This window comes from Emydura macquarii, unplaced genomic scaffold (assembly GCF_026122565.2).
Source record: "Emydura macquarii macquarii isolate MOO-44397 ecotype Brisbane River unplaced genomic scaffold, CSIRO-AGI_Emac_v2 contig_587, whole genome shotgun sequence".
Classification (NCBI taxonomy): domain Eukaryota; kingdom Metazoa; phylum Chordata; order Testudines; family Chelidae; genus Emydura; species Emydura macquarii.
The window spans coordinates 659,389-685,259 of record NW_027130724.1 but is presented as its reverse complement, the minus strand read 5'-3'; the positions used below and the strand labels follow the sequence as shown (position 1 = coordinate 685,259).

Here is a 25,871-nt window from a genome sequence, read left to right as displayed (position 1 = left end):
ATCTTTAAGAGGATTAACTCCTCAGCTGCACCCCCACTTGCTAATCTTAACATGGATTTGCATAGATTGGCCCCATCATGGAGCGCATTCCAAGCCCTGCAGTTACCAGGTTCATCTCTCCCTTCACCCCCATATTTGTTATGTCCGAGACCACACCACATGTTTTTCTCTGGAGCTATAGAACTGCAGGGTCGATATCATATCATTCTTGTTTTGGGCTCCCAAAGAATGGAACTGCAGGGATTGTGTCATGAGGAGAGGGGAAGAATCACACACTAGACACTTAATGTCTATTGACCTGACTGTAGGGTTTATTTATATTCATGCACAAGACCCCATCTAGCAAGTGAATAAGCATGTGAATAACTAAGCACAGGAGCAGTCCCACTGAAATCAGTGGGGCTAGTCACATGATTAAACACTTTGCTGGATCAGGGCCTAAACTTCAAGGCTGTGAAGTTACATGGCTTTTCTCTTTTACACCACTAGATTGCCGTCCATTTTCAAAGCTGAGCTGAGCACTGCTTTCATTTTCTCCTTGATGCCTGCCTTCTGCTTGTGAGAGTACTGTGGGGTGCTCAGGCAAAGGTAGACTGGACTGGAATTAAACATCTTGTCAATTATCCTTGGATCCTGAATTTCAGAAGGAACTGGTTACAAACAAACACCATTAAAGCTGAAATAGTATTTTAACAAAAACTGTTTCATTGTTAAAAATAGGTTTCCATTACAGACAATAATAAAAAGCCCAAGACTCTTCAATGACAAGAGTGCTTTATTTCCATACTTCTTAATTCAGTAAAAAACAAACCTAGCCATACTAGACCAACAATCGATCATGACAAACAGGGAGCAATTTCTATGGTGTTTATCCGGAGGACGGTTTGTGGCTGTACGATAACTGAAAAAGAACGAAAGAAGAAAAATAAACCACAGCATTAAAGTATCTTATACACTAAAGCCCAGACCTGTAAAGGTATTTAGACACTGCTGTGTTCAGTGTCACAATGCCTAACTGATTTAGGAGCCTAAATCTTATTTTCGAAAGAGATTTAGGAACTGAGCTATCTAAATCCCATCAACAGTCAAAAATGAGAATTAGGCACCCAAATCAATTTGGCGTTGTGGTGCTGAGAACAGCAATGCCTAAATACTTTTACAAATTTGGACCTAAGGCCATGTCTATAATAGAAGGCTTTTGCTGGCACAGTTATGTTGATCTGGGGTGGGTGAAGGTGCAATCCATGATACACAGTGATGCCGGAAAAAGCCCCATGTGTACACAGTTATACCGAAAAAACCATGCTTTTACCAGCACAGTTTATGTCACTTGGGATAGCTGGCGTGAACTACACCAGCAAAAGGGCAGTTTTGTTGGTATAGTTACTTAGGTATAACTATACTGGCAAAGCTTTCTAGCGTAGACAGAGCCTGAGTGAAGGGATAAGCATTAATGGTGAGCTCCTGTGAGAGTACATCAGGTTTTACTTCTGCCCAATATTTCTACCTCAATGTTTTTTCCTGTTGATATTCAGGAAGGAACTTCAGAACTGCCTCATTTACATGATAATCAAGGCCAGGCTCAAGATGATGTTCAGATTTGTTAACACCTGTGGATAAATATGCAAGACTACAGGCTGGGGGAGGAGAACAGTAACACTTCCTTGTGTTGAAAGCAATATTTGAAAGGATCTTTTGGCAATGAGTGTCAGATATTGGAGGAAGGAAATGAGGTCACTTTGCTCAGAATGATCAGGACTTGTGTTACCAGGCCCATGTTGCTGTGTTGTGAGCCATAAGAGCACTCCTCTGGGCACTGTGTACCATGCCTGTGTCCCTGTGTTGTGAGCCACAAGGGCATTGTGTATTAAGCCCGTAACTGTGTGCTGTGTGCAGGCAGAGCATTCCTATGAGCATTGCGTACCATGCCCATCTGTGGGCAGTGTGTATGCCCATGCTCTGAGCCGGGAAGGCATTGGGTACTGAGCCATGTTCCTGTGCCAGCAGGGCACTCCTGTGGACATTGCATACCATGCCTTTGTCCGTACGCTGAGCTGCAAGGAAATCGGGTACTATGCCTATGTCACTGGGCTATGGGCTATGAGGGCATTCTGTATTGATTCTGTGGCTCTGGGCTCCGAGCCGCCAGGGCTTTCTGTACCAATCTCACGGCCCTGGGCTCTGTGCCGCAAGGGCATTCTATTCTATGCACCCGCGGGTAGTGACGGTTCTGTATTCATTTCATCTTACTTTTCTTCTTTTGATAATTGTGCCTTTTCCAAAATTTCATGTTAATTCTTGGCCAAGATTCTGTTTTTTCTATAACTGTGGCTTCCACACGGACAAGATCTTTCCTTAAAAATAAAAAAAGAAACACAGTATAACTAATTACATCCTCCTCTTATCAGTGGGCAGGCTCCCTGGAAGAGCTGCGCAAATAATGCATCTTTTCAACAAAACCCTGTCTTGTGGGAACTGCAAGATCCCCAGCTGCTAAGTGGGTAAATCCATTTCAGCAGTGCCTGTTCATAGGCTTTGCACTCAAGAAACACAGGATTGAATATGCAACTCTTCTCAGGTAAGTGCTATTCTAGTCTGTAGGGCAGTACTTCTCTGCCTCACTGGGAGGGGGTTAGAAATGTCTGATGCTGGTAAAACAACAGTGGAAGTCTGCAACGACACTTAGAGCTGGCAATCCCAAATTCCCAGTGCGGTAAATGCCTGCAATGAAGCCTGATGTACCTGGTGCTTTTTAAAAAATCCCGTATTTCCTTGGTCAAGACCAAAGCTGTTCCCCCTTCTACAAAGCACCAGAGACAGCGAAGACTGGCATTTTGATTTATAAACGGAAGGATAAATTCTTCTACCATGACTCACCCGAGTATTCCTAGCGAAGACAATGGATTGTCTACCTGAGTAAGAGGAGCAGGACTTGATCCTCTGAGCCTAATAATCTGACTAATAGAGCACAGCTCTCCGACCAGTTGTGCGGCCTTGGAGGAGTCATTTCACCTCTCATTCCCTTCCCACCCTTTGTCTGCCTTGTCTATTTACTCCTGGGGTTTCAATCTCATTTGGAAGAAAAATCCAGATATAAACTCAGGACTTCATGCTCTCCTAAATCCACAATGGATCTCTCTCAGACACCTGTGGGAGGCGTGCCAAGAGATTATTAAGGGAAGAATACAGCCTTAAATGTCTTGATTCTGTAACCTATTGCCACCTGTCAGCATCATTCAGCATCATCCTCCCTTCTCTGTGAAAGATTTCCATGGCAGAATGGTTCCATAAACTCCCCTCTCACCTGAGCTGGCCTACAAGGCATTCTCTCGACATAGCAGAGACTCAGTGTGCAAACACACATGAACTTTGGCACTCAGCAATTGCTCACACACACATCCTTGGACTCCGGAAGCTACTGAGAGGACAACTATTGATCAAGACCACTGAGTTATCCCTTTTTGGAAAAGCATCCTGGAATCTTTACCTGCCAACTAGAAAGATGCCAGAGGTGGACAGAGAGGATGGCAATTTAAGGTCCACCCCGAAGATTGAGCTACCTGTCTGAGTGACTGCCCCCCTCTCTCATAACAAATCAGCCTCATTTTAGGACAGGAAACCTAGTCTAATGCTTTGGGAAGTTCTGGTTTTAATGTATGGTAGTGGCGAAAGATGCACTTTCTCATAATGCCTTGCTCCAAAACAGCATTAAAAGCTCATTATTGTGCTCCCTTCTCCGCCAGAGGACACTTAAAGAACATTTTCCTGACAAATGACTCTGCCTGCACTTAAGGGGAAAAAAGAAAAAAAAAAAAAAACCCAAAAAACTCCAATAAGATAATGAAAAGACCAAAGGCTTTGAAACATTTACCATCAATATTAACATTTACCCTTTGGGAATGCAATATTTATAGGAGATTGAATTCTTAGAGGAACGCACACCAAAAAAATCAGCCTGAGCATTCAGCAGCCAGCCCCAAGGAAGAAATACAGTACATGGCTACTAGCCACATCTGGAGGAGCTACAGAGCAGTGTGTGACCCAGCTAAAGGATGTACTCCATAACCAGCACAATGGTACCCCTACCACAGGTAGGGGCTCTAGGTGTACAGAACAGCAGTGCTAGAAAAGAAACTAGCAAAGGCAAAGAAAAGCAGGCTACAGGGGTCTTTTATCTATTAGGGAGCTACTCTGCCTGACCCTGTGCCCATTGAAGTCAGTGGGAAAGCTAGACTCCCGCTTGCCTCACTAGTGCAAGATTAAACTGTGTATGTAACCAAGTCCAGTCACTAACACTAAACATTAACAGCTCTCCTGTGAAATTACATGGACATGACTGACATTCAGAAGGCAAGATCAGTGAGGAAACAGTCGTTCAAACACTAAAATCTCTGGGCTGTTTTCAGCAAATAGTAGTCAAGATTTTAAGTAGTGCCATAATTGGCTACAAGCCACCCGAAGTATCAAAAACAGGATGACGGTGGAGGGAAAGCTGGTCCAGAAATGAGCCTTTGGTTACTGGTGGGCCAGATGTCCTAGCTCTCATGGACCTTATGTGTGTTCAGCCAGAGGGATTACACTAAAGAAACATCTATAAAACCTATGCAGAGAACTCCCTTCCCTAGGTGCTGGATAAATATTGTCCTACAGGCATGTGTATTGAGCAATAGCCACACACATAACGCAGACCTTCCAAAATGCTATTCTTGAGCACGCCCAGGTGCCAAGAAGCAACTTCTATATGCAAGTCAAGTTTCAAAGCTATACGATCCAAGCTGTGTGTGAACATTCACACTGCAGTGTGAATTTTGCCCTCTGCTGAATCAGTCATTAGGGCTGAATGATTGAGAGACTGAACTCTTCAGGGAAGGGACTCTCGCTCTCAATAGGCATCAGTGCAGTGCGGTGCAAAATGAGGTCCTAATCTTGAATCAAGGCCTCCTGGCACTACAGCAATACAAATAATAAATAGTAATGGCTTATTAAACTTCTCAGCTGTTAGCATTATGCAATCACAGAGGTGAACTCCTGCCCCCCCTGCACTGAATGGTAAAACTCCCACTGACTTTAGTGGGGCCAGAATTTCCAGATTAGATTTTTCTAATAAGGAAGAGGAATTCGTACTATAACCTCCGATGTCCAAGTTGCAGTGAAAGTGATTGTTACTAAATAGCTAATATAATCCATGCAGGGAACATCCTGTAAGTACCAAGACGCTCACTGATGAGAACCTTTATATCACTCCCAGAATTCTCTCTCCTGACGGGGGCAGGTGAACCTCAACATGGCTTTTTGGGGAGAAAGAGACAGTGTAGCACCATGCCATCTGGCAACCAGGGGTCTGTAGCCGCGGCCAACCTGGGCAAGCAGTCAAGAGGAAGCCTTGTGTAAAATAACTGGCTACATTACTGGAAAGAAATCTGATCAACAGCATCTAGGGTTAGAGTAAGCTAAGCTCTTTGCCTAACAAATGAACCACTGAGGATGCCATGTCCCCTTTACTTACGGCTAAATTACTTTATGGTTTTTTGCAATGGTTAAGAGTGTAAACACCTCACTGGAAAGCAATGAAAAGGCTGCTACGGTTTCTGGGTCACACTCATTTCCCATTACAGCTCTGGGGGTGTACAATGCTGTATGAGTTATAAAGCTAAGGAAATGAAAACTGCATACCACTTAATGCTGTATTTACATAGAAACACTGGAAGGTGAGTGGTTGCAAAGTATAAGGCAGACCACAGACCTGGTGCTTGGTATGGTCTACTGGGAGTGGGGGGAGAGAGACATTTTGTTTTGTTTTTTTAAGATGTTAAAGGACTGTCGTCTTGGGAGGTATCTGATTTTTACAAAGAATTAAAACGACCATCTGTCTAAAACAGAACAAGTTCCTATCCCGCTCCAAGTCTGATCAGCGAACACAGATGAAATGGACTGTGTTACGCCGACACTGGCTCAGACATTCTCTTATGTGTTGGTTTTTAATCCAATGGAAAACAAAAAGCCTTTGTATTAATCCAAGCTGTTATCTAGCCTCCAAAATGATTGTAGCTTAAGGAGAGTAGGGAACTGTGCACAAATATTACAGCCCACACCATCTCTAATACTCTGTGCTCTGTATTCCTTTGTCTCATGCCATAGCAGTGGGCAGCTTGTATGTATGTCGGAGTTTTCCCAAAGCCCTACAAGAGAGGAAAGGACACCACACCAGACTTCCATTTCACACCCCTATGTACTTCCCCTCCGCCCCCACCTTTAACTCAGTCTAACCTATCTATCACTGGAGAGCACAGTTTGGGCTGCAGTCAGTTACACTGCAAGAGCCTCTTCACTTCTGAGGCACGTACAGAGACCAAATGATGGCTCTTTCTCTTCCCTAAAATCCCCAGGGAAGCCCTGTGTTTCAGTGTGCGCCTGAAGGCTAGTGCACAAATAGAGCTTTGCCAGGGTACCATCATGCTGGCAATTAATTAGCAGAGTTTAGGGCACTGCGCAGAAAGATCTGCATTGCGAGAGGAATGTTCCTTTAAGTAGTGCCAAAAACATAGCCTGTTTAAGGTGACTCACTACTTATTCAGAGTCTGCAAAATCTGAGCTTTCATTGCAAGATATTAAGTTTCTAGCCCTATTGGTTTTTTGCAAAAATTCCACACAAATGTGAATGCTGGTTCAATTCTCTGGTGGCAGCAGCGTTGGGAGCCCAGAATACACAAGGCTCTTGTAATCCGCAGTGTTTCAGGTCTAAAATGCTGGCAGCCACAGAAGCCTTGTCTACTCTAGGACTCCCAATGCTGCTAGAACTTCTGTCACTGACTGGTATTAGTGACAGTGCAAATGGTTTACAAATGATCCTTAAGGCAGATAAGGATATGGTTGGGAAGAAAACAGCCCTGAACAGAACATGAAACAACACAGCGTTGCCTTCCTGAGTTTGCATACATACAGTCTGAAATAAAGGCTCTGGGAAGTGTAGCAAATCACTCTTCACACAGACCAGGCCAAGGACAAGAGAGGGGGAGAGCAAGGAGGATGAGGAAGGAAGGAAGATAAATTCTAAGGGAAGTGTATTTACCCAGTAACTGAGGCTGAATATGACAATAAGACACTTAAATAATAACAAAAAGTGGGTTACTACATACAGTAGCCAATCTATCAACCCTTGATCTTTGTGCAAATCTCCCTGTGACATCAGGAAGCGTTCCACTGTGCGCTGAGGATGATACATAGTCTGATCTCTCAGCCCATGGGCCATAATTAAAAATGTGATTTGGCCTTGTTCACAAAGTCTGCCCTGCTTACCACATTCTGCCCCGAGAAGCCCCACAAGTATATTTTAGATTAAAACATTTGAAGTGAAAAAATACTGCTATAATCATCAGTCTGTTTCCTATTTTTAGTCCAATGAGTAATAATAATAATGCTTTATATTTCTACCCTCTGAAGATCTCAAAGCACTTTAGAAACATTAATGAATTAAGTCCTGTGACTGGCCTGGGAGATAGACAGAGCCAGGAATAGGCGGTTTTAGCCACAAAACCACCCTTCCTCTCTATGGAGAGGATTTTACGCTCTTTAAGTGTATGTAAGAATAAGATACCTCCAGGCTGCCCCCTTCAACAGGCCCTGGCTAGAATGGAATTCACTGCTTCATCCCATTAGTACGCTACAGCTTTGCTCAACCCTTAACTATTTTGGTCTGTTAGTAGAAGAGCAGATTTAAGTCTAGGATCAAGTGAGGGTCATAGATCTAGGAGCCTAACATCCCTTTGATGTGTGCACCTAACTCCCCACAAATGCCAAGAGAAGTTCCACACGCACAATCCCTTCAGCACTGCTTGCAATATGCTGTCTAGACTTCTTGTATGCCCTTAGCCCTGGCAGGGCTGAAGCTTGAAAACATTTCACTGAGGTTGTCAGCTAACTTGGAGATATATTATTCTAAAGTGTGTTTTTCTTACCCCAGAAGTGGCTTTCCAATTAGCGTGAAGTCATTGGCACCAACCAGCAACACCTGGAGAGATTAAATTATGCACTTGGGTCACTTGCCAGCGGTCACAATGTAATTAGAAAGAATATTATCAAAACTTTACAGTGTTTTAGAGTGTTTACAGAATATTATCAAAAAATAAGTATCCTAGAGGAATCTGGGTGTTGGAAAATTTGCATTTTATGAGCTTCAAGCCTCAATCTGCTGCTGAAAGAGAGCTACCAGCCAAGAAAAGATCCATTCAATAAACACTTTCCCAGGCAATGGCTAGATCTATTCTATCACAGCATGTTTTACGAACACTCTTCACACTAATCAGAGCTCAGTAAACCCTTTGGTTCTATCTGCATTTGTAAGATGGTGGAAGAAAAATGCAGAGAAGGAAATAAAGACCCTGAATTTCTAAGATCTTCATGCCAAGGCCTGTGAACAGTAGCAGCTATGATCACTTGAGTTTTATAGCAGTTGCTATGTATCCCTTAGGGAAAAAGCAATGTTTTCCTTCTTCTTCCTGCACATTCAGATGGGTAATAAACAAATAGACATCTAGGGTAGACTCTTGTCATGTACTTAGGGTGACCATATAGCAAGTGTGAAAATCAGGAAAGGGGGTGGGAGGAAATAGGCATCTATGTAAGAAAAATCCCCAAATATTGGACTGTCCCTATAAAATTGGGACATCTGGTGACCCTACAAGTACTAGACCTTTGGTTCAGGAGAATTTAAATTGCCTACTTACAGGCAGCAGGCGATCAGGAGTTAGACAGACAGGGAAGTATTTAAAACACAGGGTTTTTACAGCCTATTTCTTTTCCCCCACTTACTGTACCACAGCAGTTAAAAGCTATGCATATATGATAATTGGCCTTTTGATTTTTGGTTCAGATAGACATTTGTCAGTAAGCACCTGACAGGATTATGGTCTGGATTTACTGGCAGATTAAACATAAATGCCTGACTCTCTTCACCCTGACCCAGATCTCTGCACTCCCAGCAGGCTGCTTCTTGCAATTGCCTATTTCACACAAGGATTCCACATGCAGCTGCCAGAAAAGGTGCCTCAATACTGAGCTTTAAAGGAACGAACTTGTAGAAAAGTGGCCTTCTCCATACCCTGACACACAGCAAATAAATGCTTGACTATGCTGAATAAAGATTAATCCAATGTAGGCTCAATTCACGGTATTTCATCCAAGATTTGGATTAATGAGACTCTATGGATTCATTTTAGCTTTAGAAGTGGATTATGATGGAAATATCTAACCAGGAGCCCACAAATATCCCCTCCAGGCCTTCCTCATCTACAGATGCCATGAACATTATGGAAACTTGGGAGGAGAATCAATTCTCATGTCACTTTCAGATGTACAGTCTCTTTTTGGGGGACTGTAGTGTCAGCTGATGAGTGTTGTCAATCCCAGGACAACAAACTTTTCTCAGCATGTTTCGGAATGGCCACACCACATCTCTCGTTGGTGCAAATCATACTAACACTGTCAATAAGAAAGAATTAAAATCATAGCAAAACCAAGGCTGTGCAAATAGCTAGTTAGAACTACAGCCTTTGCAGATCCAAGGGGATATTCAAGACATCTCTGAAATTGATTTCTGGGTTCTCAGGAAACTTCTCCCCAAGCCATCCATTTATGATGCCACGTTGGGAAAGCTGGCCTATCTCCAGGGCATTTCTGCTAATGAGTATAAAGAACACATCCTTGTGGTTAGCACAGAACTGGTGGGGCTGAGCAGTATCAACATTTTCTATGGAAACACACCCATGGTATTAAATCTCATCAGGCCCACCGACAGCGATTCCGGGCCCCAGGGCAGAACAGTCAATGGCTCCCCTAAAAAGAGGTGGCTGAGGTCCGAGTGGGCTTCCACCAGAAGTTTTTACTTATTTATTATGTGCCATGCAGGTTCCTGGGCGGCTGAGGAGGAGGTATCTGCTACTCAGCTTCCTGGGTTCATCACTAATTTCCCTGGGATCTGGGAAGCTAGGCAGCAGATACCACCTCCTCAGCCGCCCGGGAACCTGCATGGCACATAATAAATAAGCTCGGTTCAAGGGAGGGGCAGAGAGTGTGAGCAGCAGGGGCCTTGGGGGAAGGGTGTGCGTGGAGGAGAGGAGGATACGCATCTATTTTCCCATCTGCTCAGGCCTTTTTAAATTGCCAGGCCCTTGGGCAATTGCCCCCAACTTCCCGCCAACGGGCCTGAACATTACAGAGGGCTACTGTTGGCAGGGGAGAGCAAAGGGATGCCAGTTCCCATAATCTGTTATTTAGTTATTTTTATAAACAACCAGCTCCTTCTTCTAGCCCTCAGTGTAAATACCACAACAGTCACTAGCCCTGCTGAGTCAGTTTTATTGCCTTTCATATGGGTGAATGGAGTTTTCTTGACTTCTTGTCAGTGTCTCTGGTAGGGGCATCCCTAGGGTTTTATGCAACGATGAAGCAGTCACAGTGAACAGTAAATAGGTGACTCAGATCAGAGGATGGATCATTGGCCAGTGACTCTTGTTTCAGTAAATGAATGGAGGTCAACGGGATGAAATAGACTTATTTTCCCCAAAATAGCATTAGCGAGGCAGCCTGGAGCAAAAGCCAAAGCCGGGGTGGGGAGGGGTGGGGGGGTGTCTCACAGGAGCAGCATAGGTGAGAAATAAAGTCCCATGCCCGCCACAAACAATAACTGACATAAGGCAGACTAGAAGATCTGAAACATTGCTCTGTGTAATATGCATCAAGCTTCATGCCTGTCACCTAAGCAGCAGTCCCTTGGGATGTTTTGTGTGTGTGTACATACACTATGGGACAGATACTGCCATTGTAAGTCATGTGGAGCAGTTACTTACTCCCTGAGTCGTCCTACTGATTTGAGCAATGGGATTATTACTGGAGGAGGAAAGCTGCTACCCAACTTGGGTAATGGTGGCAGAAGAATCTGGCTCTGTGTGTTTCCAAATACAAATATACCTTCTGAAGTGCAACAACAGACTTACACAGTCTTACTGAAGTTTTAAAGGACCCGTGTCCAAGTACAGACAGCTGGCCCTCAAGAACTCCTCTCCTCTTATAATGCAATGTCAGCTGACATCACAGAAGAAAGTTCTCCAGTTAACGTGCATAATGCTGAATACCGGGAAGGATTTACCTTTTCCAGTCGGATTCGGTCTCCACATTCAGCTGGTAGCATGTTTTCCATTAAAATCAAATCTTCGTTGGTTACCTTCCACTGCTTACTGGCAAAGTGAACTACAGCAAAGAGCCTTCCGTACTGCCCAGTGGCAATCATCTCATTCACCTTTTGTACAACCTCTGTTAACAAATGGCGAGTTAATGGGTAAATCAGGGATAAGCCACAGTGAGAAAAAACAACAGAAAAGGCTAGCTGTTCAACACCAACACATTTTGTCCATGCTACCCTCCCACAGAAGCTATTGTCTCAGTAGTAGCCTTACGTGGGGTTGCAGGGATTGGCTGAACAGAGATGATGTTTCACAAGAATGGACCCTATCTCCCTTCTTGAAAGACTGAGGTCTCGTCTATACTTGGATTTTAGCTGCTGACCTGGCTGAACCCATGCAACCCCCTAAAATAGATATGGTTTACACTGGTGCAGCTTATGTGGGATTGCTGAAGTCTGAAACATTTGTTTAGACACCACTGGATACCCTATCTTGCAGATCTAAGGTGTTTCATAAGAGAGTGCACCGCTCTGCCTTCGGTACATCCTGCACAGTGTACAGGAGGCATCCCTTAACTCCTGAGAACCTTACAAAATTCACAGGGGCTCAAGGAGGTCTCCAGTGTACTTTGTAAGGTACACAGGACTCTGCGAAGTGTGCAGGAATTGGGGCTCCAGTATACTTGCAAAGCCCAAGCTTGAGAGCTTGTGTATTTCACAGCCCCTTCCTCAGCCTCTTACTGTATGCGTCCCAGAAAAGTTATCCATGCATGCATGTGTAGTACAGCCTTCCTTAGCTATGCACATTATCAGCTTAGCAAAAATCCTGTGTACAATGTTCCACACAAGCAAAGCACATCATTTTTTAAAGTCATAACTCAGTCAAATCAAAGTCAGCCTTTATGGGAACACTCAAAGGCACTTACTAATGAGACTTACTTCCCTGTCAAATTTCAACTTTCTACCCTCAGGCCTTTCAACACTCAAGCTGTTCAAAAAAAGAGTATTTTCTGTAATAAGTATATTTTTCCCACTCTCCTTGTGCTCAAAATAGCGGATCCAATTTTACTCAGAATTTAAACAAAAATCCCATTTCAGAGAGATGAAGCATGGAATGTTTCACCCCAAAAGGTGAATGGTACAAAAAGTTATGAGCAACTGAAAACAGGGAGTTAGAATGGAAACTATTATGCAACCTTAACCACAGAAGCCAGTGCCACTCCGACTACAATTAAGCAATGAGTTTATGTTATGGTCAGAACATATTGCACATAGGAACAAACCAACTGTCCATGTGCTCTAGTATCCTTTGACTCTCAGTTATTAAGGGCTATTCTACACTTAAAACTTACAGAGGCACAGCGGTATTGGTACAGCTGTGCTGCTGTAAGAGTACTTGTGTAGCCAAGTTATGTCGATGGGAGAGAGCTCTCCCACCGACATAATAAAATCACCTAAATGGGCGGTGGTAGTTATGTCACTGGGGAGCATCTCTTGCTGACATAGCACTGTCCCCACTAGCACTTATGCTGGCAAAACTTATGTCGCTCAGGGGGGTGTTTTTTTCACATCCCTGAGCAACAAAAGTTTTGCCAGCATAAGTGCTACTGTAGACAATGCCTAATACTGGATGCTTCAGAGATAAAACTGTGATCCCCGCCTCCTTTTCATTATGACCTCAACTGTGCTTCATGGTAGTGTGGGGAAAAAGATTTTCCTGCTTCAAGATGGTGAACAGTTTATTCCACTAGGGTCAATAAACTTGGGGCCAAAATTTTCAAATCAAGGTGCTTGAAGTCAGGCTCCTAAATAAAAATAGGCTGATTTTCAGCAGTGCACAGTACTAGCAGCTCCCATTGAAGTCAACGGGATTTGTAGGTGCTCAGTACATTTGAAATTCAAACTACTTATATTCAGAAGCCTAACTTCAGACCCCCCAAAATTTTGACCTATAATTTTATCTTAGCTGAAACGACTGCAGAGTCACGACTGGACCCTTAAAAAAGGACATTCACATCAGCCGATGCTGCCATTTTATTGTTAACAGTCAGCTGCATTTTAGCAGTACATGGAGTGATCTTACGTAAAATATCTGTGGCCATTTCCAGGCATGGCAGAGCGAGTGAGGGAAATCTCAAATGCTCTTATAGATGTGAGTTGAAGTCAGAGCTGTAATATCATTTTAAACTTGCTCTGGATGGGCAAGCTAGTTACTTTGTAAAGAGGCAGCCTGGACACCTTGGATGGAATGACACAAAACCATAAATATCTAAGAGGTTATGAAGCATGAAAATTACAATGTCTCAAAGGCAGAGCCCTGTGCAAATCAAATCCAATGGAAGATTTGATACATTTTACCCAACGGGTTCAATACTTATTTCCCCCAGAATTGATATTAAAATTTTATGATTCACTGTGTCAACAAACAGCACTTGTGGGACAAACACCTTTCTTCATTACATTAATTTGTCATCTGAGCAATAACCAGTGTGTAATGTGCAAAGAGCAGAATGAAAACAAGCCAGAAAAGGAGGTCTGGCGTTCAAGGCTCTCTATAAAGTAACAGATTATTCATGCAGTTATTTATTGCTATTTTATCCCCCCATTGCTTAGTGAACGACATACATTAAATGCAGCATTACATGGAGTTAACTTCCCTCAATAGACAGCACAACAGCTCCCTTCTCTAAAATATGTAGGGGGAATGAGACAAAAATGTGCAGAAGACTGACAAGAACAAAAACCCACTCAAAAGATCAAGGATGTGCTAACTTACGATCTTTCAGACGGCCAAAAATAGTATGGAAGTATTGGTTTTTGCTTCCGGGCTCTGCAGCCGGAGACCTTTACCTGCATGGTACTTTGCCTCTTCTATGGGATCTGGCAATTTGACTTCAGGCCACGGGGGGGAGGACAATGATGTTTTGGCAATAATTCTGTCAAAAATAATGTAAGAATCAGCTATTACAAATCTTTATTACCATGAGACCCAAGACATTAACAAAGAAGAGATTCAATAGTATATACACAAAATTCCTACATGGAGAGAGAGTGAAAAGCAGGGCTTCTTTGCCATCCGTAGAGTGGAGGCAGATCTCAGGAGTTATGGTTCTCTTCCTGACACAGCTCACTCATCAGCACTCAAGACCTGATCCAAAGCCTACTGAAGTCAGTGGGAAACTTTCTAGTCAATGGGCATTGGATCAGCCCGAGTGACTTAAAGAAGTTTTGATTACTAATTTTCCCCACTCCAGTGTTATGTATGGGGCTCAGGGGATGTCTAAGTAGATGAAGCAAGAAAAACAGCCTTTTCCCATAGCAGTCAGGACAAAACTTGCTACAGTAAGAGGACTTTTGATGCAGCAAAATCCCCATCCCTATCTCCCCATACTCTTGTTCAACTCCCATCATGGCAAATGAGCAGCTGCCCCAAGACCATCTTAAAAGCAGGCCCAGTGATAAAATACACTGATACAGTCTGACAATTAGGGAAGCACAGGCACTTTTCAAAGGTGTTGAAATTGCAGCCTGTCTGAATAGATTATTTAATCACATGCTGAAAATGCTTTGTCTTGCTTCAGAGCTAGTCTTGCAAATTAAGGAAAGGTGCTATATTCAAACAGAAACAGCTGATGCTCCCAATACCCTGTCCTTACACAACAAAATACAGAGAACTACAGAGAGCTTTGCTAGAAAGTAGATGAATGGCTCATTTGTTCCCCCCACTGTATAAACAGTACAGTCAGAGGACAAGATTATTCTTCAATTTTATAATGCAACAAGCCAAAAATCTGCAAAAATGACATTTAAGAGTAAGCAGTTTGAAGTTGAGCTGGAGATTCGCTTAATAGATTAAAATTGCGGTAGGCCTTTGCTACACCAGGCTTTAACTTATCACTGTTGTTGACACCATTGCAGATCCACCAGTGGCAGCTCCAGCTAGAAGTGCAATTGCACATAAAGTGCCAGCGGCCACCACTGGTTTTTAACCACGGCGTTGTATAGATGACATGAGGCATGATCCTGCCTAAATTAAGTCAGCTGGAGTTTTGCCATTGACTTCAGTGGGAACAGGAACAAGCCCAAGGCTGCTTAAAATGCTGGTAGCTGCCTGAAGTATGGTCTACACTAGAACTCTCCCCACTGCTGCACTAGTGTTAGCAACGGAGGGGAGTATTTCAAAAAACAACCTAGCGTAGATGCAGCCTCAGAGGGAAAAGAATAATATCCTTAAATCAGCCTCAAGGGACCGGAGATAAAACACTCATGCACGTTACTTGTTTCTCTCTAGGCAGACTATTTTTAAAAGCTCTTCTTAGCTAAATTGGTAGTTTAGTGAAGGCCTTGAGAACCACAGCTGGGCTCTCTATACAAGATAATGAAGTAGCTTTTTTTAAGCTTCCTGCTGCATGTCTTGAATGAAGATACTAATGGCTGCTAACATCCCTCTTGGAAATATCTGCTTTAATATGTTTGAGCTGAGAAACATGATTTCGTCTAAAAGCCTTTCTGTGAACAACATAAGAACACCCTTAATGGGAAGGCCAATGGTCCATCTAGCCCAGCGTCCTGTCCTCCAACGGTGGCCAATGCCAGGTTCTTCAGAGGGAATGAACAGAACAGGCAATCAATGAGTGATCCATCCTCTGTAGTCCACTCCCAGTTTCTGGCAATCAGAGGCTAGGGACACCCAGAGCATGGCGTTGTGTCCCTGACAGTCTTGGCTAATAGGATGGATCTATCCTCCATGAACTTATTTAATTCTTTTTTGAACCCCGTTATAGTTTTGGGCTTCACAACATCCTCTGGCAATGTGTTCCACAGGTTGACTGGGCATGGTGTGAAAAAGTACTTCCTTTTGTTGTTTTAAACCTGCTGCCTAATAATTTCATTGGGTGACCCCTGATTCTTCTGTTATGTGAAGGAGTAAATAACACTTCCTTATTCACTTTCTCCACTCCATTCATGATTTTATAGACGTCTATCATATCCCCTCTTAGCTGTCTCTTTTCCAAGCTGAAAAGTCCCAGTCTTTTTAATCTCTCCTCATATGGAAGCTGTTCAATATCCTTAATCATTTTTGTTTCCCTTCTCTGTATGTTTTCCAATTCTTATATATCTTTTTCTGAGATAGGGTAACCAGAACTGCATGCAGTATTCAAGGTGTGGGAGTACCATGGATTTATATAAAGGCATGATGATATTTTGTGTCTTATTAGCTATCCCTTTCCTTATGGTTCATAACATTGTTAGTTTTGATTGCTGCTGCACATTGAGCGGATGTTTTCAGAGAACTATCCACAGTGACTCCAAGATTTCTTTTTTGAGTAGTAGCAGCTAATTTAGATCCCATCATTCTGTAGGTATGTTTGGGATTATATTTTCCAATGCGCATTACTTTGCATTTATCAACACAGAATTTAATTTCTCATTTTGTTGCCCAGTCACCCAGTTTTGTGAGATCCCTTTGTAACTCTTCGCAGTCTGTTTTGGACTTAACTATCTTGAGTAAGTACCACTAAGATTGTTTGTTACTTCACAATTTGCTTTGGGTTTTGGGGTAAACTGACTTGTGGGTATGTCTACACAGCAACTAGATACCCACGGCTGGCCTGTGCTAGTTGACTTGGGCACACGGGGCTCAGACTACCGGCAGTTTCACTGCTGTGTAGACTTCCAGGCTCGGGCTGGAGCCCAGACTCCAGGACCCTGTGTGGTGGGAGGGTCCCAGAGTTCAGACTCTAGCCCAAACCTGGAAATCTACATAGCAATGAAACAGCCCCGCAGCCTGAGCCCCGCGAGCCCAAGTCGGCTGGCATGGGCCAGTCGTGGGTATCTAGTTGCTGGGTAGACATATCCTGTGAGTCAGTGTGTGTTCTCTGAACGGCTGGATCTAACTGGCTAACAGCTGCATCTCACAGACCATGGTTACCATTTTTGGTGGATGAAAAGGGGTCAGGAGTTCTTAGTGCCAGCTGGCACAGCACTGCTTCATATATCCAGCCACGTAGCTGTGATTTGTTATTAGTTTAGTGCTTTATACAGATTTGGTCTATGGAATGAGGTCCAGGATTTTTTATTAAACGTTCCAGCTTAAATCCTCAACATATTTTTCTGTGCCTCTTATAAATGTGATCCAAATTCCTTTAATAAAGCTTCCTTCTGAAGTACCTCCTGACTGCACCAAGAGAAGAGTTTCTAGATGCTAGATATTCTTTCCTGAGCAATCTCATGGAGAACCCAGCTAACAGGAAGAACAGAGCATTATACTCAGATGACACTGGGTTCCATAGATTGACTTTCCCTAAGGGCATTCAGCACTGACATCCACAATTCAAAGGAGCTGTCATCAGAGCTCAAACTGCCCAAGCGCTTGGTTGCTAATTTCTGTGTTGAATAGGCCTTCCCAGGAGGCTGATTTACTTTCTAAGGTGTTGCTACCTTACCTGCTGGAAATGTCAAAATTGCTAACACAGTGACAGCTCTAATTAAGTGAGTATCCTGGGGATGCAGTGAGTGACAGCAAATCCTCTGCTGCTGCCACAACACTGATGAATGGAAGCTAGCAGGGACATTTAAGCCAGCATTCATCGGTGTTTTCCTGTCAGCAACATGCATGGATTCTCTCTGCTTCCCTCATGATTGTCACTGTGTGGGATTCTTTGCCCCAACATTGAAAAGAACCCCCTATTACCTGAACAGTCCTGTTCAACTAAGAGTGTGTAACTACATTAGCTGGTTTGCTTGGCCAAAGAAGGGATGCAGACCAGGAACTAGGACATCACTAGTAAAAATACTTATTTGCTATAAACATCAGAGATGGACAGCAATTGAAACTCTGCTCAGGTATTTCAATTTGTGGAAAACAGTTTTAATTAGAAGCTGAAAAGTCAGATAGACAATGCCTATATGCTATAAAATGGAAGTCTTATGGCCTGTGTTATGCAGGGAGTCAGACTAAATGATCACAGCAATCCCTTCTGGCCTTCTAATCTATGAAGCATGACTTCAGGTGGCAAAAATTATCTGAGTAACCTTTGCTGGAGTTAGGAACCTTTTATGATCTCTCATACAAGTTGTGATATAATGGAGAGGAGGTGGCAAGAGGTAACATCTGCTTCATGACTTTCTACAAAAGCTTTTCATTTGTTCCATGCCATGAAGGATGGAAGAGCATGATTATTATAAGGGACACTACTTTGCACACATAATGCTTTTCACTCAGAGATCTCAAAGTGCTTTACCAAAGAAGGTAAGCACGAAAGTATATCCACTTTGCAGAAGGGAAAACTGGCACAGAGAGATTATGTGAACTACCCAAAATCATAGTGAGTCAGTGGCAATGGGCACAGAACCTAGATCCCACCCCCACTTGTTACAGCAGCTTTGTGTTTTGCTAGGCAAGCCCCATCTTGGAGCAGATGGCTTATTTTCTCCCACAAATACTCTAGCACTAAGTAACAGTTGTCTTCAAGAATGAGTCTGAATATTCCAATGTCTAAGGGTATCATAACAGTTGCAGTTTCAATTCAAAGAGAGACAGTTTAAATGTCCCTTACCTATTAAAAGATATATTCCTTATTAAGTAAGAACCAATGACACTCCAAAGACATTTGCAGAACATAGTTTTTGATTCAGTATCATCCCCTCTTTTGAACAGTTAGTGTCTCGGTTGGGATGCGCAGAAAGGCATTGGCTTCTGAAACTTAACAAGCCAGGAACTGAATGACTACAATAAAATTGTCCCTGACATAAACAAAGAGCAAAGAACTTCCTGAGACCTCTGGTCAGTACTTCCCTACAGTAGTTTCCACAGTTTGCAAGTGATGTGCAAATTACAACAAGCATTTTCAAATTCAAGGGAAATACTAGACATTAGTAAATCAGGGTAAAATTAATAGTATGGGAGTTATGTTCAATCAACTTGGCAATGTTCACTAGCGTTCTCTTAAGGGACTTCATTTAACAGAAACACAAACCAAATGTTACCAAAAAATTCTCAAGAGCCAGGCTTTTTGAGTTGGCTCCAGGGCTTAATGGCAGTGCTATATGCTGTGATCCAGTAACGGAGTCCAAGACCTTTCTCTCAAGCACTCAAGACAAAGGGAAAGGAATGCCTCATCTCGTTCTTTAGAATTGCAGAAATCAAGAGACAGAAAACAATTACTAAGTCATGTGTTCCAGGACTCAGCACAGAGTAGTTTTCTATTTCTTTAGTGACCCCTTCTGGTTGATGCAAGGAGTGGCACTGACTGGAGCTCTACCCTGCCTTGCTCAGACTGTTCCTCTAGTATACAGGATCACTGAAAGGGAAGGGGAGAAAATAATGGGGAGGAGGCAAAAGGAAGGTCAGTATTCCAGAGAGAAAAATAAAGCAGTCGCAGAGCGACATGTTGACATTACCCTTGCTGTAGTGAAGTGCTTTGAGAACTCTGGCTTCGAACCATAGACCACAACAGAGAAGCTAAAAAGAAGAGATGAAAGAGAATTAAAAATAAGCAGTAACATTGGGAATATCAGTCTCTGGGTAATTTAATGAGGAAGTATGAGCCATGCCAATTTCAGCACTGCTGGGAAAAGCACCACAATGCAGGAGACAGAAACAAGATACAGTACATAATAAATCAAGAATTCTTCCATAATGTACAATATTCCAATGGATCAGAAGAGAGGACCAGTCTTATACAGGATTCAGGGAATACTTACAGTAAGTGAGAGTGTCAGCTGTAAGATTCCAAATGTGGATTGCAACAATGTAATATTGTTGTATTTGTGCATAACATCTCTTTTGTTACTAAGACAGTGGAATGTTCCAGGAGTCTATACAGATTTGTGTTGCATCCCTTCAGTGCTGAACTATTAGTATAATAGATATGGTTAGATGTATGATATCCTTCTCTGTCTAGGAGCCTCTTGCCCTTTTAAGGGCAAGTTACAGAATATTTGTAGGGCAAAACAAAGTGGCTCTTTCAACTTCCATCAAGTCTCTCACAACTTCCTCACACCCTCAACTCCATGCATGCAAAGGAGTAGAGAGAGAAAACTATATAACTCCAGTCAACTCCCTGGATAGCCAGTCTCCAAGCAGGCACTTCAGTGACAAGTGAAACATAGGGAACTAGTGAGAGTGCAGCAACCTTAATTCAACTTTTTTAGAGTAGGGGACTTTGGTTTTCAGATTCATGCATCTTGGCTTTCCCTGCTTCCAAGTACCATCCTTCATCTCACAGACAAGCCGACTGTAGAACAGCTTAAATTGGAGAGATTAAAAACAACTGAAAATTTGAACAAGGAGATTGTTTTAATTTAAATGGCTAAATCAGGACTTTCTATTTAAATCTAACTCTAGACAACTAGCAAATAGTGGAGTGGAGGATTATCACTAGTATAACCAACCATCCAGAGAGATTAATGAAAATCCAGTAACAGAAGGGTAGCTTTCTGATGGGCACTTATTTTGAATGCCTTTTTGCAATCACAGCATTGGAGAGATTTTCTTTGGAAATGAAACAGTCCTGCATGCAATTGCTAATTAACAGAGAGGGGCTAACTCTGGAAAATTGGCCTACCAAGTAAGAAAAACAAGTAAACGTCATTGGGAGAAAATGAAACTTTCTCTGAAGCTATTTGCTTAACAAAAAATGGTGTTTGCACAGCTCCTTTAAACAGCTGCTTTGTAGGAATGTTGGAAGTTCCTCTGCCTCCTTCTGCCACTGTGCAATTAATACATATGTCTGGAAAGGGCCCATTACAACCTGTGAACTCTGCTTTTGATTATGCACAAACCAAATGTAGTTCTGCAATCTTAAATTTTTAAGAAATTGATGGTGTAGATCTCCTCTCTTACCCAGCCCGCTTGCCACTCACTTTTTCAAGCCCTGAGTACTAGAGTGATTCTGGCAGAGATGCTGTGCCTATAATGTACGGTTGCCTAAGGCGGGGCCCAACTGCTATGTTGTCCACCTATGGGTGATGTTCATGGATGATACGTGACTGTCCTGGGCAGCAGATTTAAGAATCAGGAAATGGTGCTGATAGCTAGCTAGTCTGCAGATTTCACCAGGGTATGACAACTAATGTATTTATCTGGTGAACAGCAACAATAATTTGGACACACAACCTAAAAAAGTTCTGAGATTCAGAAATTCCAAGGCCAGAAGGGAGCATTGTGATGAACTAGTCAGACCTCCTGCATTATGCAGACCATAGAACTTCCTCAAAATAATTCCTGGAGCAAGATGAATAGTTTGTGGGAGAAGGAAGTCCTTTGGCCTCTCTCAAAGGCCCACACTGGGGCAACTCAATATTTTCGCTAGAGTGGGCTAGAACTGGATCTCTCCAAAGATCATCAACCCATTTCTCCCTAGAGGATACTGCATTTTCCTGCATACAGAACTTGTCAAGTGCTTTGGGATCCTTTGATATGAGAAAGGAGCTATATGGATGGAAGATCATTCATTATCATGGTGCCAATACAATAAGGGCTTGTCTAAATTGGGAAAAGGAGTAATGTTTTAAAACATGATAGCTAACATGTTAACAAACACATGCTAAAATACCATTTAGCAACCAGGTCCTATCTTGATGGGCAAAATGTTTATAGTTTTCAATCAAGTTAGGTTAATGTGAATAAAAAATCCTCTCACTGCTCATTAAGAGCTTAGGTCCTGGTTCATAGTTTATAAAGCCAGAAGTGATTAACTAGTCTGACTTCCTGTAAAATACAGGCCAAAGGACTTCACTGAGTTAATTCGTTTTCATAGACCACATCTTTTAGAAAAACATCCAATCTTGATTTCATAATTGCCAGTGATGGAGAATCCACCACAACCCTGGTAAACTGTTCCATTGATTAATTACTCACACTGTTAAACTGTGCACCTTGTTTCTAGTCTGAATTTGTCTAGTTTCAGCTTCCAGCCACTGGATCTTGTTCATAGACTCATAGACTCTAAGGTCAGAAGGGACCAATATGACATCTTGTCTGACCTCCTGCACAGTGCAGGTCATGAAACCTCACCCACCCACTCCTGTAATAAACCTCTAACCTATGACTGAGTTATTAAAGTTATTAAAGTCTCAAATCATGGTTTAAAGACTTCAGGGTACAGAGAATCCACCAGCAAGTGAACCGTGTCCCATGGTATAGAGGAAGGCGAAAAAACCCCAGAGCCTTTGCCAGTCTGCCCTAGGGGAAAATTCCTTCCCGACCCCAAATATGGTGATCAGTTAAACCCTGAGCATGAGGGCAAGACTCACCAGCCAGACACCCAAGAAAGAATTCTCTGTAATAACTCAGAACTCACCCCATCTAACATCCCTTCACAGGCCATCAGTAGTCAAAGACTACTACCAGTAGTCAAAGATCAGTCAATTACCAAACTAGGCTGTCCCATCATACCATCCCCTCCATAAATTTATCAAGCTGAGTTTTGAAGCCAGCTAGGTTTTTTGCCCCCAGTGCTCCCCTTGGAAGGTTATTCCAGAACTTCACTCCTCTGATGGTTAGAAACCTGTGTCTAATTTCAAGTCTAAACTTCCTGATGGTCAGTTTATATCCATTAGTTCTTGTGTCCACACTGGCGCTGAACTTAAATAATTCCTCTCCCTACCTGGTATTTATCCCTCTAATGTATTTATAGTGAGCAATCATATCTCCCCTCAACCTTCTTTTGGTTAGGCTAAACAAGCCAAGCTCTTTGAGTCTCCCCTCATAAGGCAGGTTTTTCCATTCCATGAATCATCTTAGTAGCCCTTCTCTGCACTTGTTCCAGTTTGAATTCATCTTTCTTAAACATGGGGGACCAGAACTCCACACACGATTCCAGATGGGCCTTGTATAACGGTACTAACACCTCCCTATCTCTACTGGAAATACCTTGTTATGATTTTGTCTGGTAGACTAGCACCCTTTTCCCCATGTAGGTACTTTTAAATTGTGATCCACTCACCCTTTAACCTTCTCTTTGTTAGACTATACAGATTGTGCTCCTCGAGCCTATCACTATAAAGCAGATTTTCTAATTCTTTAATCATTCTGGTGGCTCTTCTTTGAACCCTCTTCAATTTCTCAACATCCTTCTTGAATTGTGGACACAAAAACTGGATACAGTGTTCTAGTAAAGGTCACACCACTGCTAGATACAGAGCCAAATAACCTCCTTACCACTACTCAAAGATCCCATTAGCCCTTTTGGCCAAAGCATGACACTGAGAGAGCTCATGTGTAGCTGATTATCCATTATGACCCCAAAGGGCTTCTCAGAGTCACTGCTTCCCAGGACAGCATTCCCCATCGTGAAAGTATGGGTTTCATTCTTTGTTCTTAGATGGATGACTTTACATTTGGCTGTTTTAATTTGTTTGTTAAAATAATAAATGATTCAGATTGCTCTGTATCAATGACCCTCATCTTCATTATTTACCACTTCCCCAATGTCTGTGTCATCTGCAAATATTATTAGTGATGATTTTATGGTTTCTTCCAGGTCACTGGTAAAAATGTTAAGTAGTGTAGGGATAAGAACTCATCCCTGCAGGACCCCACAAGAAAACACATCTGCTTGATGATGATTCCCTGTTTACAATTACATGTAAGTTAGCCAGTCTTTAATCCATTTAATATGTGTCATGTTGATTTTGTATCATTCTGGTTTCTTAATGTCATGTGGTACAAAAATACTTTACAGAAGTCTATTACATCAACACCATTTCCTTTATCAATCAAACTGAAGCTATCGCGTTTTTATATTGGCACCATTATTCATTTAGGGGTATTTTTTTAAATTAAACAATTATACAAGCACAAACCCTAGTGTGGACACAGTTATACAGTAGACGCTCATTAGCAGCAACATATTGGTGACTTTTGCTACGTTGCTCCTAAGCAGATGTTGCTGTGATGGGAAGTGTCGACAATCCACAGTAGGGAAAGTGTTCCCAGGGGAAATGTTGCTTGTAAGCAGTGGTTGATCTTACAAGGTGTTGCTGCAAACAAGCGTCTACTGCACTAACATAAAGGGGACTTACTCTGATATAGCTTATTCCCCTTCCTGTACAGAAATAGCCATGCTGCTATAAAGCACCATTATATGGTTACAACTGCATTCACGCTAGGGAAGTTTTAACTATACTGGAATGATTAACGTGCTACTACTTTCAAATGTAGACAAGTCCAAACGTATTTGAAGCCATGCCAGCTGTCATACAGTTTAAAGCCGGAAAAGGACCATCAGATCATCTAGTCTGTACATCACAGGCCACCAACTACCACTCCAAATGCAACTGAAATTAAACCAAAGTATTACTGCCTGCAGGAGAATAAACTATTACGTGCCACAGGCAAAGAACAGGAGGACAGAAGCGCACCAGTGCCTGAGGCCCCAGCAATGGCAGGGAAATGATTAAATGAGATATACCCAGATAATTCTGGTTAAGTGACCTTTACCCAAACACTACAGAGGAAGGCAAAAAAACCGAAAGATCACTGCCAATCTGACCCTTCAGAGTCCAAGACCAGAAGGGGCCATTGTGATCATCTAGTCTGACCTTCTGTGTGACACAGGCCAGAGAACTCCTCCAGAATAATTTTGGGGAATAATTTCATCCCAGCTCCACACAGGCAATCAGCTAGACCCTGAGCATGAGAGCAAGCACCAGACAGCTAAGCCTATGAGAGTAGCCAGGCGCACACTGCTACAATCACACTTAAGCTTGCAAGCTCCTTGGGGCAGGGGCCGTCATTTTGTCCTGGGTTTGCACAGCGCCGGGTCCATGCCAGAGGCTTCTGGGTGCTAGGGGGGTAATATTATTGATACCCATTTTGCCCATCAGGGCAGAGTCCTTGCCTTCAGAGGCTCCCGACCCCAGGGTCTAGCTGATCCCCTGTTAAACCTCACGCACCCAAAGTCCAGGGGAGCCACAGCGCTGGGTGGGGACGGGGAGCGACCGCGGGGCCTGACGCCAGGAATGTGGGATCGGGCCAAGGTCCCAGCCAGGAAGCCCCGTCATCTCCCGCCCGGCCGGGCCTCACCTGCCGCGGGGCCCGCCCGCCGCCGCCCCGGGCCCAGGAGCCGCCCGCAGGTCGCCACCGCCGCCGCCATCATCCCGCCGCGCCGGAGCCGGAGCCGGAACTAGGGCGGGGAGGCGGAGCGGTGAGGCGGGCGCACCGGGCCGGCGGGGAACAGTTACAGCGCCCCGGGCCCGGCCGGAGAGAAACCCGCGCCCATGGCGGTGCCGGGCTTCGTGTCCCGGCAGCTGGAGCTGCTGCAGGAGGAGAGGGAGGCCGAGATCGAGGAGACCAGGTAGCGGGTCCCTGCCTCACCCCGCACCGCACCGCACCCCAGGGGGACTCTCACCTGCGGGACCCAGCAGCCGCCACCGTCCCCTCTTGAGACCCCCCCCACCCTACCCCACCCCTCTGAGACCCAGCAAACCCCGCATCCCATAAGGACCCGTGCGGGGAGCCAGCAGCCCTCACCACGACCACCCCCCATGACATCTAGGACTCCCCAACTCACCCTTATGGGGATCCAGGAACCTCCAGTATCCCCTGCTAGGGAGACTCTCCACCCACCATTCCTTATAAAGAAACCCACCTCGTCCTTATGGGGACCTCCATCTTCGTGAGATCCAGGAAACTCCAGTATCCTGCAGGACAGTAGCAAACCCCCCCCCCCCCCCCGCAAATCATAAC

At 43.5% G+C, this 25,871-nt stretch overlaps 2 protein-coding genes across 8 annotated transcripts in view; one reads left to right on the top strand and one right to left on the bottom strand.

The window, feature by feature from the left end:
* Window positions 1-293: 293 nt before the first annotated feature.
* Window positions 294-25,820, bottom strand: MRPL21 (mitochondrial ribosomal protein L21). Of its 6 annotated transcripts, XM_067540455.1 has the most exons (9): window positions 25,774-25,820; window positions 25,209-25,308; window positions 19,580-19,640; window positions 14,027-14,112; window positions 11,144-11,307; window positions 7,956-8,008; window positions 2,251-2,354; window positions 812-901; window positions 294-633 (listed from the first exon to the last, which is right to left on the bottom strand). In XM_067540455.1, exons 2-8 carry the CDS (start codon window positions 25,279-25,281, stop codon window positions 837-839), a joined length of 606 nt encoding a protein of 201 aa, XP_067396556.1. In that variant the 5' UTR covers window positions 25,282-25,308; window positions 25,774-25,820; the 3' UTR covers window positions 294-633; window positions 812-836. The 6 variants fall into 6 exon arrangements, with proteins under 6 accessions (XP_067396556.1, XP_067396554.1, XP_067396558.1 ...); XM_067540453.1 differs by lacking the exon at window positions 294-633 and having other exon boundaries at window positions 758-901; XM_067540457.1 differs by lacking the exons at window positions 294-633; window positions 25,209-25,308 and having other exon boundaries at window positions 758-901; window positions 25,696-25,778.
* The window catches only part of IGHMBP2 (immunoglobulin mu DNA binding protein 2), a 75,270-nt gene continuing 74,735 nt past the window's right edge, over window positions 25,337-25,871 (top strand). For both annotated transcript variants that reach the window (XM_067540452.1, XM_067540451.1), the window contains exon 1: window positions 25,337-25,479. In XM_067540452.1, the coding sequence (XP_067396553.1) occupies window positions 25,403-25,479 (77 nt within the window). In that variant the 5' untranslated portion in view covers window positions 25,337-25,402. The remainder of the gene's footprint in view (window positions 25,480-25,871) is intronic.